This window comes from Oryza glaberrima, chromosome 4, assembly GCF_000147395.1.
Source record: "Oryza glaberrima chromosome 4, OglaRS2, whole genome shotgun sequence".
Classification (NCBI taxonomy): Eukaryota; Viridiplantae; Streptophyta; class Magnoliopsida; order Poales; family Poaceae; genus Oryza; species Oryza glaberrima.
Window position 1 is genome coordinate 16000888 of NC_068329.1, and position 19644 is coordinate 16020531.

The 19644-nt window shown below is 46.8% G+C and overlaps 5 protein-coding genes across 5 annotated transcripts; 4 read left to right on the forward strand and 1 right to left on the reverse strand.

Annotated features, from left to right (window-relative positions):
* Nucleotides 1-361: 361 nt before the first annotated feature.
* On the forward strand, nucleotides 362-968 carry LOC127769272 (putative F-box protein At1g33530). The gene is made up of 2 exons (XM_052294806.1): nucleotides 362-779; nucleotides 829-968. The coding sequence occupies exons 1-2, from the start codon at nucleotides 362-364 to the stop codon at nucleotides 966-968; spliced, it is 558 nt and encodes a 185-aa protein (XP_052150766.1).
* Nucleotides 969-7915: 6947 nt separating this feature from the next.
* On the forward strand, nucleotides 7916-8654 carry LOC127771824 (uncharacterized). The gene has a single exon (XM_052297763.1). It carries the CDS (start codon nucleotides 7990-7992, stop codon nucleotides 8380-8382), a length of 393 nt encoding a protein of 130 aa, XP_052153723.1. The 5' UTR covers nucleotides 7916-7989; the 3' UTR covers nucleotides 8383-8654.
* A 5621-nt stretch (nucleotides 8655-14275) lies between these two features.
* LOC127770817 (putative F-box protein At3g52320) lies at nucleotides 14276-15303 on the reverse strand. The gene is made up of 2 exons (XM_052296606.1): nucleotides 14789-15303; nucleotides 14276-14729 (listed from the first exon to the last, which is right to left on the reverse strand). Exons 1-2 carry the CDS (start codon nucleotides 15301-15303, stop codon nucleotides 14276-14278), a joined length of 969 nt encoding a protein of 322 aa, XP_052152566.1.
* A 284-nt stretch (nucleotides 15304-15587) lies between these two features.
* LOC127769465 (F-box protein At5g10340-like) lies at nucleotides 15588-16249 on the forward strand. Its single transcript, XM_052295051.1, is given in 2 exon segments — nucleotides 15588-16035; nucleotides 16038-16249. Coding segments are annotated over 2 exon segments (660 nt in total).
* A 193-nt stretch (nucleotides 16250-16442) lies between these two features.
* On the forward strand, nucleotides 16443-18551 carry LOC127769959 (uncharacterized). Its single transcript, XM_052295617.1, has 2 exons — nucleotides 16443-16927; nucleotides 18251-18551. Exons 1-2 carry the CDS (start codon nucleotides 16443-16445, stop codon nucleotides 18549-18551), a joined length of 786 nt encoding a protein of 261 aa, XP_052151577.1.
* Nucleotides 18552-19644: the final 1093 nt, after the last annotated feature.

Sequence of the window (19644 nt, forward strand, 5' to 3'; positions counted from 1 at the left end):
CAATCTTCGGCATCTCCACTAGCCCTCATAATGCAACAGCAGCCTCTTCACTGGCCTTTGGTCTCCGGCGGCGCCATGTGGCAACCAGCTAAAACATGTTTCGGCCCTAAAAAAACGAAAAGAAAATCGTTTTTTATAGTGCATCTTCCATGTATTCAGTATAGTGGATGATTAAAAGTACATGATGATACGGTCATATGGGTAAAAATCAATCATGGAAAGCTAGCTATCTCATTTGGCGTGCCAATGTCGAGTCGAAATCAACTTCTGACTCTACAAATCCTACATACATGCGGCAAACTCTTCTGATATGTTCTCCTATATATATGCAACCAATGCTGTATACTAACATACACCGAACATGGGGATCTACTACCGACGGCGCAAGGAGAAGCGCCGCCGGATCACACAATATCCGGCGCCCGCAGCCGCCGCCGCCGCCGCCCCCGTTCCGGACGATCTACTCGTCTCCGAGATCCTGACGCGCCTCCCTGTCAAGACCCTCACGCGCTGCAAGAGCGTGTGCAGGTCGTGGCGCGCCGCCCTCGAGGATCCTTCCTTCGTCCGCCGCCACCTCGAGCTGTCTCGCACGAGGACGCCACCTTCGGCTCTAGTCATCCCGCACGATGGCGGCAACTTCTTGTCCAGGTATATCAGCTTTCACCGCCTCCGGTCACCGGAGCACACAGCCACGGACGCCGCGGCGGCGGCGGCGACGGCTGAGCTGATGCTCGAGGCGACGTGCCCGGAGGAGATCGGCTGCGGGTTCGTCCCTTCGCACTGCGACGGCCTCGTCGCCGTCGCGGGCACCAGAGGCCACATATTCGTGTGCAACCCGGCGACCAGGAAGCTCGTGCAGCTGCCGCTCGGCACCAATGCCGGGCTCTCCGAGTGCTTCTGGCCGGCCGCGGCGATCGGCTACGACCCGTGGCGCGACCGGTACGTCGTCTGCAGGTACTTCGACCTGAGCACCGAGCCCTTCTTCGACGAGGCGACCGGCTGGGAGACGTCGTATTGGCGCCTCGGTCACGAGATCTTCACCCTCGGCGGCGGTGGCGGCGACTCCTGGGTGGAGACCGACCCCCCGCCGCCGCCCGGCAGGCATTGGCCGATCGGTGAATTGGGCGCGATCTGCGTGCGAGGGGACTTCTACTGGCTGAGTTACACCGCCGCCGGCGCCGCCGGCGACGGCGAGGCGGAGATGGCGCTGCTCCGGTTCGGCCTGCGCGACGCCAAGTTCGACGTGGTCCGCCGCCCTCGGGGCTGCACCTGCCGCCGCCGCACGCCCTCCTCCTCCGATGACGGCTACTTCTACTTCACGGACCGCGTCGTCGACCTGTCCGGCAAGGTGTGCTACGTCCACGCGCCATTGGCGGCCGACTTCCTGGAGCTCTGGCAGCTAGCGGGGGATCATGATCAGGAGTGGTCGCCACGCTGCCGCATCAACCTGCTCGAGAGGGGGATCGTCATACGGAAGGAGGGCTTCGTTCCCGTGTACCACCATGGGGAGGACATGCTGCTTGTTCTGGATGACGAGCAGCTGTATCGATACAACGAGCGGACTAGAGCGATCGAGGAGGTTGCCAACTTGGAGCGGGAGCTAGAAGAGTATGAGCGGCAGGACGGCACCTTGGGGTATAAGCATTACGTTGTCCCGTACGTGGAGAGCCTGGTCTCCATTTGTTCGAGTAACTATATAATTAAAGAACCGATAGAGACTTTGCTTATGTATAGTAATTAATTAAGTAATGGACAAAACGTACGTGCATGATGACATTTTTTTTTTTTTTGGTTTTGCTATATATAACTATCGGCGAATTTTTCTCTCTCTCTCTCTCCAAACTTTCGATTTGATTGCACGACACACGCTATGTGGGATTCGAACGTTCTGGCAGCTGAAGCTTTATAAAAGGGTGATTTTACCATCCTAAGAATGTACCATATTTTCTAAGAGGTTCGTTCTGGTCCAGCAATTTATATCGGGAGATACTGAACAAAATCTGGCCGTTCAATCGTTAGGGGTGCGATGGACTACGAAGAAAAACAGCCAACGCTAGCTCCTCGTCCTCACGCGGCTGCACCATGGCCTCTGGCAGCGTCATCTGCTTGCTGCCATAGCAAGCCGTACCCGTACTTGGATGTGTCAAAGCTCGCGCCGGTGAAGGGCGCTTGAAGCACGATGGCGGGAAGGACGATGAGGACGGCCAGTTATTTAGCAACGATACGCCGGCGCTGCCACCAAAGCCAAAGCACAGGGAGCTGCCGAGCGCGACCGATGACGAGATGGTAGCAGCGAGACGGTAGTGGTGGCGGCGTCCCTGGCGAGGAGCTTGGAGCTCTTGCAGGAGCGGCGGGCATGGACGATGTGTTAGCCAGAGATATCAATTTTTTTCTACGGCTGCGGCAGTGTGGCGTGCGACGACGTTTGCATCCGTACAGCGTGGCCACCCTAACCGCGGTGGCACAATTATGTCGACCTTGCTCGTCTACAGCAGTAGAAGAGGCGCCGGAGAACGGAAAAGGGGAAGAAAAACAAAATGTGCATGAAAAATTAAAAAGGGAAGGTTCACATCAAAGTGCCTTCTGGCTCGCCGGCTCTCTCTGCCTCCACTCTGGTTGGCCACTCCACCGGCGAGAGCCCTTTGATGAGCCACTACTGCTCGGCATCTTCAGGAGAGAGAGGATAAGATGAAGAAGATACAATTGGAACAAAAATATCCTGACTACCCTTCTGTCCTTAGTACCTCTTCATCTTCTATACAATCACGTGCTCAATACCATTGGTACTGCTTCTTCTCACCCGTTGGATTGAAGACAATTGATGGTTTGGATTATATGTACCGGCAGCTACCAAGGTACCTGCAAAACCATAAAAACTCTCATTTTCTAACGTAAAATTTGGTATCTCTAAATACCAAGTATCTCATGGTACTAAAAATTTTAGTCTAAAATTTTGGTAACTCAAGGTATTTTTTTTAAGGATTGTAAAATTTCTCTTATACAAAATCTTCAGCTTTTGCAAACAGTACAGATTATCACACATATTCTTAGAATATGTAATTGCAAAATTTATGTAATTATAGAATTTTGAAAATGAACAAGAAGAAAAGCTGAAAACCCCAGCATCTGTAGATTAAGGTGGCTATCAACCATTAGAATATTCTTAGAATATCTCCAGCAATAGCTCCTATTTTAGAGCCCCTAATGGCTAAATGGGAGCTGCCTTCATTTCTTGAGGACCCAAAAAATGTCTACAGCTCCAACAATGGTCCCTATTTCTATTTCTTTTCTATTTCAATATGTTACAGCGGCAAGTTTGACGTGGTTGTAAGGTTGTCAGACTGTCAGTATCTCGATTTATATCCTAGTATATTAGGGCAGTAGCAGTGCGTCGTGGGATTTCACCGAACCTCGCATGCCAACTAGGTGAAGAACCCTATTAGCCACACACTCCACAATGCAAGTTACCTATAAAGTGGGTCCCACTAGCACATCTTTTTCACTTTTTATATCTCTCTCTCCTCTTCCTCTTTTTCCCATCGGTAGAGAAAAAGCAGAGAACAGAGGCGTCGGGAGGCACCAGCTGGGGTGGCGAGGGCGGTGGGCCGGGCGTCGGCCGTCTCCTGCGAGCTCCCCGAAGTAGCGCCGGCGTCCGCGATGCGGGAGTGGCGGATGGGCTGATGAGGACATCCTCCACTATTACCCGCTAGCAAAGACGCAAAAGTCGGACGGCGACTGTGTGATCCTCTGAATAATCCCACCTTGCTTAGCTTGGGAGGAGGAAGCCACCTTAAAAAGGAGAGTCACCCTTCCCCTATCGGACTAGTCTTTTAGGAAGATTGGGCCTTTCCCCGAGTGGGTGTGCCTAAGAACTGTTGGGGTCCGAGCTACCTTAATTTGTTGGGCCTCGGCCAACACCACCTGGGCCGGATTGTTATATTTGATATCAGAGCTAGGCCCTTGTTAAGGGGTAGGAATGATGAGGACATCCTCCACTATTACCCGCAGGCAAAGACGCAAAAGTCGGGCGGCGACCGTGTGAGCCTTTGAATAATCCCACCTTGCTTAGCTTAAGAGGAGGAAACCACCTTAAAAGGGAGAGTCACCCTTCCTCTATCGGACTAGTCTTTTAGGGAGATTGGGCCTTTCTCCGAGTGGGTGTGCCTAAGAACTGTTGGGCTTCGGGCTACCTTAATTTGTTGGGCCTCGGCCAACCCCACCTGGGCTGGATTGTTATCATTAATGATGAGGACATCCTTCACTATTACCCGCTGGCAGAGACGCTAAAGTCGGGCGGCGACCGTGTGAGCATCTGAATATTCCCACCTTACTTAGCTTGGGAGGAGGAAGCCACCTTAAAAGGGAGAGCCACCCTTCCCCTATTGGACTAGTCTATTAGTGAGATTGGGCATTTCCCTGAGTAGGTGTGCCAAAGAACTGTTGGGGTCCGGGCAACCTTAAGTTATTGGGCCTCGGCCAACCCCACCTGGACCGGATTGTTATCATTTGATATCAGAGTTGGGCCCTTGTTTAACGGGGTGGGAATGATGAGGACATCCTCCACTATTACCCGCTGGCAGAGATGCTAAAGTCGGGCGGCCGAGCAACCTTAAGTTATTGGGCCTCGGCCAACCCTACCTGGGCCGGATTGTTATCACGGGCGGCGAGGGCGGTGGGACGGCCAGATCCACCCCTCTCCTTCGAGCATCTCCGAAGCAACGCTACCGTCGGCGGTACGGCTCAAGCAGCGCTGGAGTCGGTGGTACGGGAGTGGCGGATGGGGGGCGATGGGGGTAGGACGGTCGGATCCACCCCTCTCCTTCGAGCTCCCCCAAAGCAACGTCGATGTCGGTGGTGTGGGAGCGGCGGACGGGCGACATGGGTGGTGGAACGGCCATATCCACCCCTCCCCTCCTCTCCTCCTCCGAAGCAGCGGCGGCGTCGGCGGTGAAGCTCGGCGGTGCAAATTGGAGGGACAGTCGACGAGCTCCCCGGCGATGGCAGGTTTTGAGCTCCTCCGGTCAGATCTGGCTCCCTTCCCATTCCCCTCTTCCTCGTCGTCTCTCTTCCGGTCCTCTCTCTCCCCCTTCTTGGTGGCGCATGCAGAACACAAAAGTGTGGGCCCAAACTTACAATCTTTGATGAGGAACCTGTGGCAACATTTAGCTCCGTGTTCTTTATTGAGCACCGAAATACTCTGACGTGGAGGAGAATCTCTGCCCTGGCCTCCCCAAGTTGAATGCCACATCACTGTACTGTGAATGGCCTTACGACGACCTTACCAACTGTGTCGATGGTCTTAGAGCTTTGGCAAATGGAGGACGACGACGGGGCACGGCCGCCGGAGTGGTGATCATTGTGCTGCCGCATCAACCTCCCTGACAGGGGGACGCAGTGGCGGGTGTTGATATCAAAAATTGACAGCCGATGATTTTTAACGGTTATTTTATTTGGACGAGGTCTGGCCGAATGTTTTTATTCTTCTACTTAATTGAATTCGGTTGTTCAATGGTTAATCAGGTTATTAGCAGAGAATATATGGGCAAGTGCTTCTCCTGAATGTGATGCATGCATATATGGTTTAATTCCAGTTTTACTTTGCCTCCTGGCTCCTGGCGTAGCAGCAGAACATGCAAATATTGATTTCTTCAGGATTTTCTATGGAAGATAAAAGCTTGAGAACAAAATTAATATGCTGTGATGCTGGATAAAAGATCACATGATCAAGTTGGCAGCATAGAGGTGACGTACAGAGGCAAGGAAGTCGGAGGCGCTGTGCATATGCAACGTTTCCATTTCTATGTTAATTTTCATTGTTTTGGTTAATACCATGTGATCTCTAATCTAATTAGTGTGGGACCAAGCCAAAGACCAGGCACACTATATATGGGTCTAGGCCGATTGGAAACATACATACACAATCAATCGATACAAAATTTCTGTCATATTTCCTTTTACTCGTTTTGCTTTCCTTTGTGTTGTTTTGTTCGATCCTCAATACAGCCGCTGGCGGCTGCCGTCGTCGCAGTACCTCCAGCCTGCTGGTGGCGACGCCGCAGCAGAGCATGCTGCTGCTGCGTGCGCAGCGTTGCTCGTATCGCAGCCGCGTGAAGCACGTCGGCTGGTAGCAGCAGCAGGGGAGACGTGTTGCTCCTGGCTTGCTGTGCGACAGGCTTGTTGTGCATCTGTGCCACAGCAAGGAAGCCATCTCCTGCATTCCGTTACACGCACACACAATCGTACCAGGTGAAACTTCAGTGTTGCTTTTTCAGGACAGATCAAGTGTTGCATTCCTAGGGCAAATCTTGGTGGCAACAGCGGGGAGTCTTTGTCTCCAGTGATGGCCAACGAGGAGCCGAAGAGGGAGATCTTGCTAGCTTTGTACTGCAAGAAGCTGTATCGATTAGTGATTGTAATTTTGATTCGAAATTTTAGAAATTTCTGAAATTTCTGTATTTTAGACCTCACCGGCGAATCAATATATCGACCTAAATTTTCAGGTTTTCTTAAATTTTTATATAAGTTGGTCAAAGTTTATTTAAATTTAGTCAAAATTTCAGAAAATTTTGGTCCAAAAAGTGCCAAAAGATCCTAAAATTTCGTAAATTTTGGATTTTTGGTCCTACCATAATCACCGAAATTTTCATCAAAATCGAAAGTGTAAACCCTGTATCGATACGATCAGTGGAGCGGAGCCATGAAGGAGGCCCTGGACGTACGGTGGACCTGCAAGGACGTGGTGTACAGCGACAGGCAGTAGCAACACGGCAGCTACCTAACCCGGAATGATCAGTTTGATACATACGGCCCAGTCGTTCGAAACCAAATCAATTGTAGTGCTGTGAAACATGCTGGAAGACTAGCTATTAATTCCGTCGTCGTTGACACGCATTAGATGTATATATCTGTAGGTCCGTCGTCACGTAATTGAACCGTGTTAAAGAAAAAAAAAGAGATATGAAGAGAGAGACGTCTCTCTAAATATTTTTCTAAAAAAATTATGAGCACGTGAAGGATTAAAGAAGGGATCTCGGGGTTGAAACCACGCACCCCTTACTGCTGAGCTATCGATTCAAATGGACCTCAATTGAACCATGTTTAACGATCTCTCCCTATTGAAACTATCTCTGAAGCATCGGTAATAGAGGACTAACGTCAAATCGTCAATGGCGTAAGAGGGAAAATTTTCTGTTCGTTTTGGGTTCCACCGTGTTCAGTCCTGTACTGGCCGGTGTACCACAAACGGTACTGTAACCACCACGTTACGACGACACGATCACCGAATACCGACGAACACACACACGCACAGCTAGCGAAACGTACTACCTTGGCAGCCTGTGGCACGGGCGCCGCCGGATCAAAAGGGACAGCCTGGGCTGTAGTGCAAAAAGAGAAAAAAAAGAGAAAAAAAAAAGCACAACTAAGAAGTAATTAAGTAATGAGATGAAATGGAAGTGGATTTTTTCCCTCGAGTGGAAATCCCTACGCATATATATAGTTCAAAAAGTTATATTTTTTTATAAAAAAAATCAAGATAGATCAATATATTATAAAATTAAAATTCGACTTGTACAATTCATAGCAAAAATAACAAATTTGACCGTGAATTACGCATTATATTCATAGTCAAATTTTTTTTCTACTTGTATAAGTTAAATTTGAATTTGCATGTTTGTGAAGTGACATATCACATATTAATCTATTCTACCAATTTTTTAAATTTTTTTATGTCTTTTTAAGTGACACGTAAAAATGAGAGGATATCTACTTAAGAAATGATTTGAGTTTTCCAGATGAAATTGTAAGCACGCAAGCAATTGAACGCGAGATTTTAGGGCGGTATGTGCAAACAATATTACGCGGTAACAAAACCGTCGGTGCTCGATCGATCGCGCAGTTCTCTCCTTATATATAAGTATATATGAACTGAGCACGTTCGCGAGTATCACTGCAAAATCAGTTCATTGCAGGAGAAGAGAGAACACCACCATGGTGAGCAGAAGCAAGCAGGCGCTGGCGACGCCGCTGTCTCTCTTCCTCCTCCACCTGCTGCTTGCTGCTCTCGCCCTTCGTCTCGTCGCCGTAGCATCAGCCAGCGTCGTCATCAGCGTGGCGGAGGAGGCCGAGAACAACGCGACGGCGCCGTGGACGACAGAAGAAAGGTTAGTGGTGGTGGTCGAGCTCGGGTCGGCGGCGGCACGTCAGCTGCAGCTGGGCGGAGGAGTGGAGCTTCATCACCGGCGGCGCGAGCTGGCCGGGAAGATCCCATTTGGTCCGTTGCGTCCTGACGGGAGCGCCTGCAGGCCGCACTGCCCCGCGAAGTCAGGCCTGCCGTACACCAGGGACTGCAAGGTGATCTACCTGTGTGGCAGGGGTCGCTAAGCTAGCTAGCTAACGACCCCGGCCGCTTCTCTTGCTGTACTCCACGTCGTATACACTATCAATTTGGCAGATGCATGTTTGCTGCTGCTTTCGGTGTACGGGTATATATGCCTCGAGCAATTTCTGCATTCCCGTGTGACCTCGGAAATGTCTGGTTTTTTTTTTCTTCTCTCTTTTGGTGTTTTTCATTATATTCTGGGAAAGTATCAAATGTCTGTTCAGTTTCAATGGGCCATCTCTACACCCCGACATCAATCATGGCATTTTCTTGGAAGCATAGTGACATTTATTTTCCTCTTATCTACTACTCCTACCTCCGTCTTAAAATGTTGCAGGATAGGATACCCATCCTAAAATAATGAATCAGGTAAAATATGCATACGCCTTCACGGTAGGAAAACGTATTATTCAAAGTACGCTTTAGTTGGAGAAGCACTAGTGGTGTGGTGATAAAGTCGTGGGTGTATGACTCCACTCGCTAGTGTTCAAATCTCGGTGCCCACGAATATTATGCACATGCAGGTAGACTTTCAACGGGACTTTAGGGAAACAAGGGATATGCCGCTGGTTTCCACGTTTAGAGCATGTGTTAGGAGACGCATTCATGTGAGTGTGGTGCTGTGTGTGTAGTGGTATGTGTGCGTCTGTGTCTGCGTGTAATTAAAAAAAGTATGCTTTAGTTCTTTAATAAAGATATTAATAAATATGAACAAAAGTATTTTGTTAATTACTTTATGCACTATAATTAAAATGCTGAAATTTTGGAAAATCATTAAAAAGTATTTTTTTTAACTCCGATTGAGGGGAACCAAAATTTGTTAGATTTTTAATAGTTTTATCTTTAATACTGCACACTCATACTTAGCATCACTTTTATGTAAAATTTCACTAATTTGAATTTAAATAATAACCTTTTGTATTTGTCGTACTTAAATCTTTAAATTGCAATACCTTGTACGTATGACATCGGATTTAGACGATTCCTTTTATAAGTTCATCTAAAATCACACTGTACATACTATGCATCATGAATCATATTTTTATCTTGAAATTTTATTGGATGTTCATTTGAATATAAAAAAAAGAATATACATTCAAATTTAAATAGAGGAGGAATCATTTGATGCTGTTGACGAGAGTGTGGAGGGCCAAGAGATACTTGAGGAACCAGCTCGTCAAGGCAAGTTCTATTTAATTCCTTCTTGGATCATGTTACATCCTATATTTTCATCCTCGCAAAAAAAATTCTATATTTTCACAAATATTTTACTATTTACAAATTGCAAGTGATGGTTTATAAATTGTAGGATTTTTTATAACAACTCCTATTTGCTGCATTATTCACCCTGATTATTTATCACCCTATTGTTGATAGACCTAGAATGGGTTGTGCTACTATCCAAGTACCAATGTGGGTATATTCGAGCTACTAATATAGGTATTGCTTAATCATGCCTAAAGACTTTGATGGTACCTATCACATGATATTTACTCTTTACAAATGGGTTATTTGAAAATATTTGTATGGAACGGTTGTCTCTGTTATTTGTGAAAATGAAAATCTAAAAATGATGGTTTAGACTTGAGCAGCAAGTGGTGTACATACGGTGGTAGTTGCACATCGATAGGGAAAGTGTTCGTCCGGATCGATTAAGTACCAAATTATGTATCACCAACTAAGTATAATATACAACCACATATTTTGTTTATGGGACGGCCCTAGATATTTAAGTTGTTTATTTTGGTAGACTGAAATAATATGAGTTATTCTGTGTGTATGTATGATGATTCTATTGTGTTGAGTTACTCCCTCCGACAAAAAAGCAATCTCTTATTAGGATATCATACATCTTCAAATTTATTGTACTAGGTTGTTTTTTTATTAAGAGAGTAACTCAGAAGAGTTATCAATGTGTCACGATCCGATATGTACCCAATAGAATAGATGATAAAATGGATGGATGGACGGTAGGAAAGGAAGACCGATAACCGGCGCCCAGTCATCCTATCTTACAGGTCACGAGCCGTGTGCTTTGGTGTCACATCATGTCACAATTACTGCACCCACCTAGAGTTCGCAGGTAAATGCATGTGTGGCAGAGAGACTCAGGTAAATCAATTTCCTCACAAAAAACGGATAAGGTTGGCCTGATCGATCGATTGACCAATCTCTGTAAAATCTCTCCTGATTCAGATGCAATCCATGCAACCCGCCTCAGCTGGCGGCCTCCGTGTCGGTGCCCGGCCTCCAATGTTAGATCTAACTAGGAAGCAATATACGCGGACATCTTATTTAATGTTGTTTGAAAAATATGAGTCATTTTTTCTTAAAATATTTGTATTCCATTAGCAACCTTTTTTCCCAATAAATCATTTGTGACTATTTTGTATTTTGAATGTTGGTTATGATTTTCTTTTAATTACCCTCGCAACATATAAATTCTAAACTAAAATTACTTAAAACCGTGAAATATTGAATTATAAGAAAATATTGTGCCACAACAACAGAGTTGACTCATATGAACTAATATTTTACTATATGTGTTTTTATTGGAATACTTAGCAAATCTTCGTTTTGGACCTCTATACTTTAAGAAATCAACATAGTTTTTTTTAAGAAGAGTTGTTGAAATTTAACTAAAAAATTGAATTATAATATTTTGTATGATTTTCTTTATAAAAATCACATATTCCAATTATATTGGTCCCGCAGAAGTGTTTTTTTTATTTTCTGCAATTTATATTGGGCTTTGGATTAAAAAAAATATGTTTAAGTTTAGCCCAATTTTTATTCAAATTCCAGTTTTCCTTTCCATTTTGTATGGAATATTGGAGATTTATGTTATATCAATCATCCTTAAAATGCTTTTGATCTCTAAAATTTGAGAAGAAAACAAAATTGTGTCGAGTGTACAACTCAGTATAGGGTAAAGACGTCCTAACCCTACCACCAAAATTGAGCTAAAAATATTATATGGATTGTGTTTTACTTCCTATGTTCTCTGCTACTATGGACATCGACACAGTCTCCAATATACACGTTCCATCATTAATTTTTTTAGCTATATATTTCAAAAATAATAAAAATATAACTGTATAATAGCATTTTTCATAAAAAATTATCAATATTATTTTTCATATAAGCATAATTTTTTTATTAATTAAGATTTTGAGATTTGACTGCACGCTTTCTAGGATGACACATTCTATTAATATCATTTTTTCCATATTAAACCCTATTTTTTATTTACTAATGATTTAATATTATGAGGTTTAGCTGCATCTGTTTGAGAACTGAGGTAGTAATAAATTAAAACCAAACCGGAATCTCCTATCACAAATTCATATTTCTGAAGTGTCGCATGGTATATGCCATAAATTTAAGTGATCGCAACTGGCACCACATAGCTGTTTCACTACCATAATCCCTTCCTGAAACACACATGCTTCCTACGACCCATCATGATGCCGAATGTCCATAATTTTATTTTAAATTTGTTGGCTATGAAAATTAGACACCTGATAAGTTGATAAGTGTAACATCCCGGCCTAGGACTTAATAGGATTAATAGAATACTCATATCAACAAGTTGCAACTTCTTTTCCAGAAGCCAATCTCCAAAGAACTCCAGGGTTAAGCGTGCTTGGTCTGGAGCAATCGACATGTGTTGGGTCTGTGAGGGCAGTCTATGACCTATGAAAGCTATCAGATGTAAGTGGGCCCGGCCTGGGGGAAGGCGGGACGTTACAACATGGTATCAGAGCCGACTCTCGTGGTTTCACGGGAGCGTGTGTCGCAGTTGCGCAGGCATGGTGCGCATGGCTGGTGTAAACCGGGAGTGGTTACACAGCATGGCACATGCGCTGGCACTAGACACATGGACGTGGCCAAGAGAGGACGTTCCTGGCATGGGGTTGATCGACGGGGGCGTCGATCTCTCTTAAGGGCTCTCGCGGTTTCACGGGCGCGTGTGTCGCAGTTGCGCAGGCATGGTGCGCATGGCTGGTGTAGACCGGGAGTGGTTACACAGCATGGCACATGCGTTGGCACTGGACACATGGACGTGGCCAAGAGAGGACGTTCCTGGCCTGGGGTTGATCGACGGGGGCGTTGATCTCTCTTAAGGGGGTGAGGGTGTAACATCCCGGCCTAGGACTTAATAGGATTAATAGAATACTCATATCAACAAGTTGCAACTTCTTTTCCAGAAGCCAATCTCCAAAGAATTCCAGTGTTAAGCGTGCTTGGCCTGGAGCAATTTGGGATGGGTGACCGACATGTGTTGGTCTGTGAGGCCTGGAGCAATTTGGGATGGGTGACCGACATGTGTTGGTCTGTGAGGGTAGTCTATGACCTATGAAAGCTATCAGATGTAAGTGGGCCTGGCCTGGGGGAAGGCGGGACGTTACAATAAGGAACACGTTATGATGTAAAAAAAAGAGATTATTCTAAGATTTTTCCCTCTAATTATTAGAGACTTCAAAGAGATTATTCTAAGATTTTTCCCTCTAATTATTAGAGACTTCACGTATTGTATTAGATGCTATAATCATTTTATGATTGCTTAAGCATGATGATCCATGCGCGCATATAGGTTATAGTTTGCCCCCACACATTTAGAGATAAAATAATTAAGTTCATAAAAAACCTATTAGATGTCTAACCGTAAGTGACAAAAATCAGGTTTGGCATTTGATTTCAATTAAGATTTTTTAGATTTCCTTCAACTCGGTTGACGCCTCAAGATGATAGTAGGTAGGTCCAACATGTAATAACTTTTTTAGCATTGAAAATAGTCAATATGAATGAATCATAAATTATTAATTTGCTTAAAATATACAATGGTTTAAGCCGATCATATATTGGGTATATAATTTATAATCATTTAAACGTTGCTTATTTGTTTATAAAACCCACGAAGACCAATTTGTGTGTGAGACATCAATATGGAACATGCAGAAATTTTATTGCCATAAATAAAAGTGCAGTAAATATCTTTTAACTGCAATAGAAAAAGAAAACAGGGAAGAAAAGGAGCATGTAATGCGTACATGCATGCGGGAGCCCATGGAAAGAATTTCGGATTTTTTTTGTTAGATCAATCCATCTATTAGAAACTTGGTTACCAAATTAATATCTTTTAATTACCGTAGGAAAAAAAAACTGGAGAATAAAAGCGGCACCCGTATGTCGCATGTGTATGTGGGGGGGGGGGGGGGGGGTCTCAGAGGGGATTTCGGAATTTCTTTTGTTTTGGGAAATTTTTTAATCTAATGGTAGAGATCGATCTGTTTTGTCCTCAAATACATGCGTTGCAAATGTGGGTCCTCACCTTTTCTTTTTACGCCACGTGACAGCTTAAGAGCAATTATAGGAATCCCACGTGACGGTTTAAGAGCGTTTATAGGAAGATTAATAGACTTTTAGTATATAATAGAAGATAGATTGGTCTATATCTGAGAACCCCATTGCCACATGGCAGGATTCGGTGACCACAACCCGCATAGGCGCATGGTGCTATCAGGGGGTGGAAGAGGAGAGAAGGAGCTCCGCCGCAGTCGTTCTTGCTGCTGCCCGCCTTTCCGGCGAGCTGCTCAAGCGGGGGTGAGCGCGGACGAAGAGGGCCGGAGGGGGATGGAGCAGCGGCGGCGGTTTTTGAGCCTGTGGATCAGACCCCTAATGATTCATAAATCCATCACATTGACTTGATTGTCTTAATAATTACGAAATCTAATTGAGACTAGACTCTCCACATATGGAACATAGTAATGCTGACTATACAAATCATAGCCTAGCTTATATTTGCTCCCATCCGACCGCGCGTATTCCACCTTTGCCGTGTCGACCACCTTCTCCAGAACCCTACTCCTCTCACCATACACATACAAGTTCTCATCCACCGACAGTAAGATGTGCTCCCCGCCGGCCACCAGCGGGGAGACGCAGCTCACGTAGTCGCCGACATCGATGCAGCAGCATCCAGAGACGGGAGGTCGTCTTCGTCGTCTCCGTGGCTGTGTGGGTGTAGCACAGCTTACCGTCCAGCTCCGACACGGTGTTGAATGCGAAGACGTCGGATGAGCAGCCCGGATGGCATGGAACCATGTCGAACTTGTGGCTGTGAAGGCTAAACCGGAGCAACATGCTCGGGTTGCCGACGTCCTCGTTGGTGCACCAGTAGAAGCACCCTCCGATGCAAGCCGGCGGAGTGCTGGGCACGATGGCGCTGGTTGGTGGTGGATCCTCGGTGGCCTCCCATGAGCCGGCGCCGCCGCCGCCGAGAACGAAGATCTCATGCCCGATTTCGGCGACGCCGGCCCTGTTTGGGTAGCGCCGGTGGAAGTACCTACAGACGACGTACCGGTTGCGCACTTGCGCCACGGATCATAGCCGATGGCCGCGAACCGATCCCAGACGACGCAGCCGTTGTGGCAGCTGATGCCGAGCGGCAGCGTGACGAGCTCCTTGGTGGCTGGGTTGCAGACGAATGTCTCGCCGGCGTCCGTCGTGACGGCGATAAGGCCGTCGCAGTGCGTGGCGACGTCTATCTCGACCCCATCCGGGAACGCCCTCTCGAGCATCAGCTCAACCTCGCTGCTGCTACTGCTGCTGTCGTCCATGGTTGGTGTCGTGTCCACTACCTGTAGTTGTCGGAAGCGGTGGAAGCTTATACTGCCATCCTTGGGAGGGACGACGACGATCATCGCCGACGGCCTCGCGCGGGACAGCTCGAGGTGGCGGCGGACAAACGCGGGGTCCTCGACGGCGGCGAGCCAAGATCGGCTCACGCACTTGAGACGAGCGAGGGATTTCACCGGGAGGTGCACCAAGATGTTGGAGAACAGAACGTCGTCTGGAACGGCAGCCGCCGCGGCGGCGATCCGGTGGCGCTTCTCCGGGCGCGCGTTGGTCGTCTCCATCTTCTGATCTGTGGTTCGACGTGAGAGAGGTGGAATCATTGTGCATTGGTTCGATTTTCCTTCGGATTTGTGAATCCACGAGGAAATTAATAGTAGCAACTTAATTCTAATCGGAGTAGTGATTGGTTTTGGTTCTCCCAATCCAACTCGGGCTCTGTTCTTGCCGTGTGCTGCCCCTGTGTACACACGTACAAGTAAATAGCTATGCTACGTCTACTGTTATTTCTTCCTAGCGTGTTTCCAGATCGATCGACCTACTGACTGCTACCGGCATACGTGACACGATGTGCGATTACGTGATGCGTCCGGCGAGACGGCAGCGGACAGACGGCGGCGGCGGCTGCGGCGGCGGCAACATGGAGATCCCGAACGACCTACTGATCTGCGAGGTGTTGACGAGGCTGCCCGTGAAATCCCTCCTGCGGTTCAGGTCGGTGTGCCGTTCGTGGCGCGACGCCGTGGCGGACCCCGCCTTCGTGCGCCGCCACCTCGAGCTCTCCCGCGCCGCGACGCCGCCGTCGACGACGGTGCTCGCCGTCCACACGCGCATGGACCATGACCCAGACGACAGAGCGGCGCCCGAGGACGTGGTCAGCTTCCACCGTGTCCGTCTAGGACAGTCTCCTGCCGCCGCCGCCGCCGCCATCGTCGAGCTGATGCACGAGGAGGCTCTGGAGTGCGCCGGCATCCACCTGTTCGCCTCGCACTGCGACGGCCTCGTCGCCGTCGCGGCGACCGCGGGGAAGATCTTCGTGTGCAACCCCGCCACCAAGGAGTTCTTCCTCCTGCCGCCGGGAGGCCGCAACGGCCCGAGCAACGAGACGGCGGCTCTCGGCTTCGACCCCTGCACCGGCAGGTACGTCGTCGCCAGATGCTTCTTCCGGCGCGACGTATACTACCGCGACGAGGACACCGGCGTGTTGCAGTATCTGGAGTACGACATTAACGACATCGTCCACCAGGTGTTCGTCCTTGGCCCCTCCGGCTCCGGCGACTGGGAAGCCACCGTGACGCCGCCGTGCATCATCTACACAAACCTGCCGGCGGCCTGCGCGGGCGGCGCGTTCTACTGGGTCGCCCACGACAAGTCCGACGGGACGTTCGCCGTGGAGTGCCCCAACTGCCTTGTCCGGTTCGCCATGAACGACGGGACGTTCACTATTGTCCCGCTCCCCCAGAGTGTCACCTTCATGGACGTCGACTTCGACTCCATATCCGAGCTTGGTGGCGAGCTGTGCTACACCCAGAGAACCTCGGGGACGGCTTACAACATCTGGACGCTGCAGCTGCCGGGGGACGAGGAGGAGGAGGGCCACCGGTGGTCGCTGCGGTGGCGCGTCGACTTCCGCCGCCGGGTCGGCGTCGTCCTGCCGCTCGCCGTGTCAGACGACGGCGGCACGCTGACCGTGTACGAGCACAGGGTGGGGATCCACCGGCTCGACGGCGGCCGGGAGAGCCACCCGGAGAAGGTGGTGGACATGGCTGCCGTGACGCGGGGTCTTGTCGGCCAATGGATCGCTGGCTATGGTTGTGCTCGGCAATGTGGCGGATCAGGCGATCATGATCGCGAGCAATGCGACGGTGGTGGCGCTGCTCATGATCGCATGCAGTGTGGCGACGGCGACTATTACGGCTGGATTTTTCACATTTTGGTACTTTTGAAAAACTTATTTCGTAAATAGACCCCTAGAAAAACTTATCCCAAAAATGGTCTTTTTTGGGGCGCCAGAGTGGCTGGCGCCGTCGTTCAACAGGACGGCGCCAGCCTCTTTGGCGCCGTCCCCTTGCCGACGTGGCGGGGCGATGCTGAGGTGGCTAGGGGGAGTGCGCCAGAGTGGCTGGCGCCCTCCCCCGAAATTTTTTATTTTTGTTTTATTTGTTTGATATTTTTTTCACGCTTAGGGACACACAAGAACCAACCATAGAAAAATTGAATTCAAATGGACGTAATATGTGACATGTAGAATTTTTCCTCTCCTCTCCTCTCTCTCCGAACTAGTGCAGAGGAGAGAGATGTGCAACTTTTTTTATTTTTATTTTATTTTTTTGATATTTTTTTCACACTTAGGAACTCACAGGAACCAACCATGTAAAAAATAAACTCAAATGGACGAAATATGTGGCATGTGGAATTTTCCAAAGCTCTACCGAAAAACTTCTCTCCTCGAAAACACAATCTTGCAAGCGGAATTTGGAGGTTTTAGTATCGCCGAACCCGGAAAAGCCAGGGAGAATCGGATGTAACTTTTTCTATAGATGTCCGTACATATATTATTTGCCTGATTCCGAGTCCGTACGAGCAAGTTACGCCTATTTTAATAGATGACATATTTTGTCCGTTTCGGTAGAGTTTTGGAAAATTCTACATGTCACATATTTTGTCCGTTTGAGTTTATTTTTTATACGGTTGGTTCCTATGTTCTCCTAAGTGTGAAAAAAATATCAAAAAAATGAAATAAAAATAAAAAATTGCATCTCTATGTACTGTTTAACTTATATATTTTGAATTAGATTAAGTAATTTCATATAGTGGTAGAGTGCATTATGTTTAACATGCTGATCAAAGGGTTTTACTAAAGGAATTATGGTCTAATTTTAGTGAAGGTGCAAAGTAGACTAAGTGGTATACTAGCTATTTTCAGACTTAGCTAAGTGGTAGTTCGAGTTTAAATTTTTTTTGTGGTTGGTTGTATCGTGATCCTGAGTGTGAAAAAACATCCGAAAAAATAAAATAAAAATGACACCGTTGTAACTCCATACAGAGAAACAGGATCGGTTCGCGTGCGCCACGGTGGTAGGAGGACGGCGCCAGTCTCTCTGGCGCCGTCCCGTTGGATGACAGCGCCAGCCACTCTGGCGCCCCAAAAAGGACCATTTCTGGGATAAGTTTTTTAGGGGTCTATTTGCGAAATAAGTTTTTTAAAAGGACCAAAATGTGAAAATCCAGCTATTACTGCGAGCGATGCGGCGGCGACGGCGATTATTGTGAGCGATGTGGCGCCGACGACGAGGATTATTGGGAGCAATGTGGTGGTGACGATGGTGATGGCGATGGCGATGGAATCGGGGAGCCATTGGGTTTGGGCCAAGGTGACCATGGAGATCATGACGGTGACGAATATGACGACGGATACGATTATGATGGTGAGGAGGAATATTGGTACCTACAAGGTGGCAGATACAAACCATTGCGACCTGCCCTGCGAAGTCTTTTCGCTTACGTGCCAAGTCTGGTGAAGATAGACTAGTAGTAAGCTAGGTCATGCAATTGTTAATGTTATTGGTCATGCAGTTTCTAATCCTACTGTTTCCTACATATAAGTACACATGCAACTACCTAACTCAAATATTTCAGTATGGTCTTCCTCCGTTTCAGGTTATAAGACTTTCTAGTATTGCCCATATTCATATAGATCATTTAAACCATCGGCTTATAAACCGTATAATCTGAAAAGTCGCCTTAAACAGCTAAGTCAATAAGCCTAAACCTAAACTTAGCAAACCTAAGCCAAAATATAGAAGACAAGAGTAACTAATGGTAAAAATTACATGCATGTGCAATGCAAACGTTTTAGAGGAAAGAAAAATATTGAATTTGTTAACAGTGTATATTTCCAATGATGTTTCAAATATAATATAATATAATTGAACTATATATCTTTCCAATGATGTTTCATTAACAGTGTATATTTTGGTAATCCAAGGAATTCATACATTAACCATTTACAGCTTTAACATACTAGGAACTTTTGTCTAATAATACAAACTATTCACATGGCCGTGTCAAAAAAAAAAAAAAAACTATTCACATGGCTTGCATAAATCGCTAGCTCTATCTGGAAGACTGGAACTAGGTAATCTTAATACAAAGCTTTGTCTTCGAGCTAAGTTTCTTCCTCGGATACTGTTGAGCAATCAGAGCAGATTTTTTTAGCGCTCAGGGTAATTCTATCGATCCACGCACTATTCATAAAAAATGCAACCTCCTGGTACTCTATTTCAGCTCCCTCTAGAGTTAAAACCTCAAGTGCAGGGGCATTCTCCACAACATGTATCAGAAATTCAAACTGCTCTCTTGAACCTTTATATCCTGTGATATGCAAGTTCTTCAGGTTACTGTACTCACAGCGTCCAATTTGTTGCCTGATAGAATGGTCCTGATGCGATTCGTCCAGTAATAATAAATTTATCCAGAACTGCATGGTTAAAACATAACAATACGTGATCAGCTGAGTTTTAGATCAAGATCCTTTAATATATGTGTATGCATCCAGTAATTGTTACCATTGTTTTTATTTTTTTATTTTTTTTAAAAAAGATGTAACTGTATGTTGGTGTGTG

Coding starts and splice junctions, on each gene's coding strand:
- LOC127769959 (XM_052295617.1), top strand. CDS start 16,443: ATGAACGACGGGACGTTCACTATTGTCCCGCTCCCCCAGAGTGTCACC. Junction 16,928..18,250: donor ATGCAGTGTGGCGACGGCGA/CTATTACGGCTG, acceptor GTGAAAATCCAG/CTATTACTGCGAGCGATGCG.
- LOC127770817 (XM_052296606.1), bottom strand. CDS start 15,303: ATGGAGACGACCAACGCGCGCCCGGAGAAGCGCCACCGGATCGCCGCC. Junction 14,730..14,788: donor GGCTGCGTCGTCTGGGATCG/GTTCGCGGCCAT, acceptor CGTCGTCTGTAG/GTACTTCCACCGGCGCTACC.
- LOC127771824 (XM_052297763.1), top strand. CDS start 7,990: ATGGTGAGCAGAAGCAAGCAGGCGCTGGCGACGCCGCTGTCTCTCTTC.
- LOC127769272 (XM_052294806.1), top strand. CDS start 362: ATGGGGATCTACTACCGACGGCGCAAGGAGAAGCGCCGCCGGATCACA. Junction 780..828: donor CTGCGGGTTCGTCCCTTCGC/ACTGCGACGGCC, acceptor CCACATATTCGT/GTGCAACCCGGCGACCAGGA.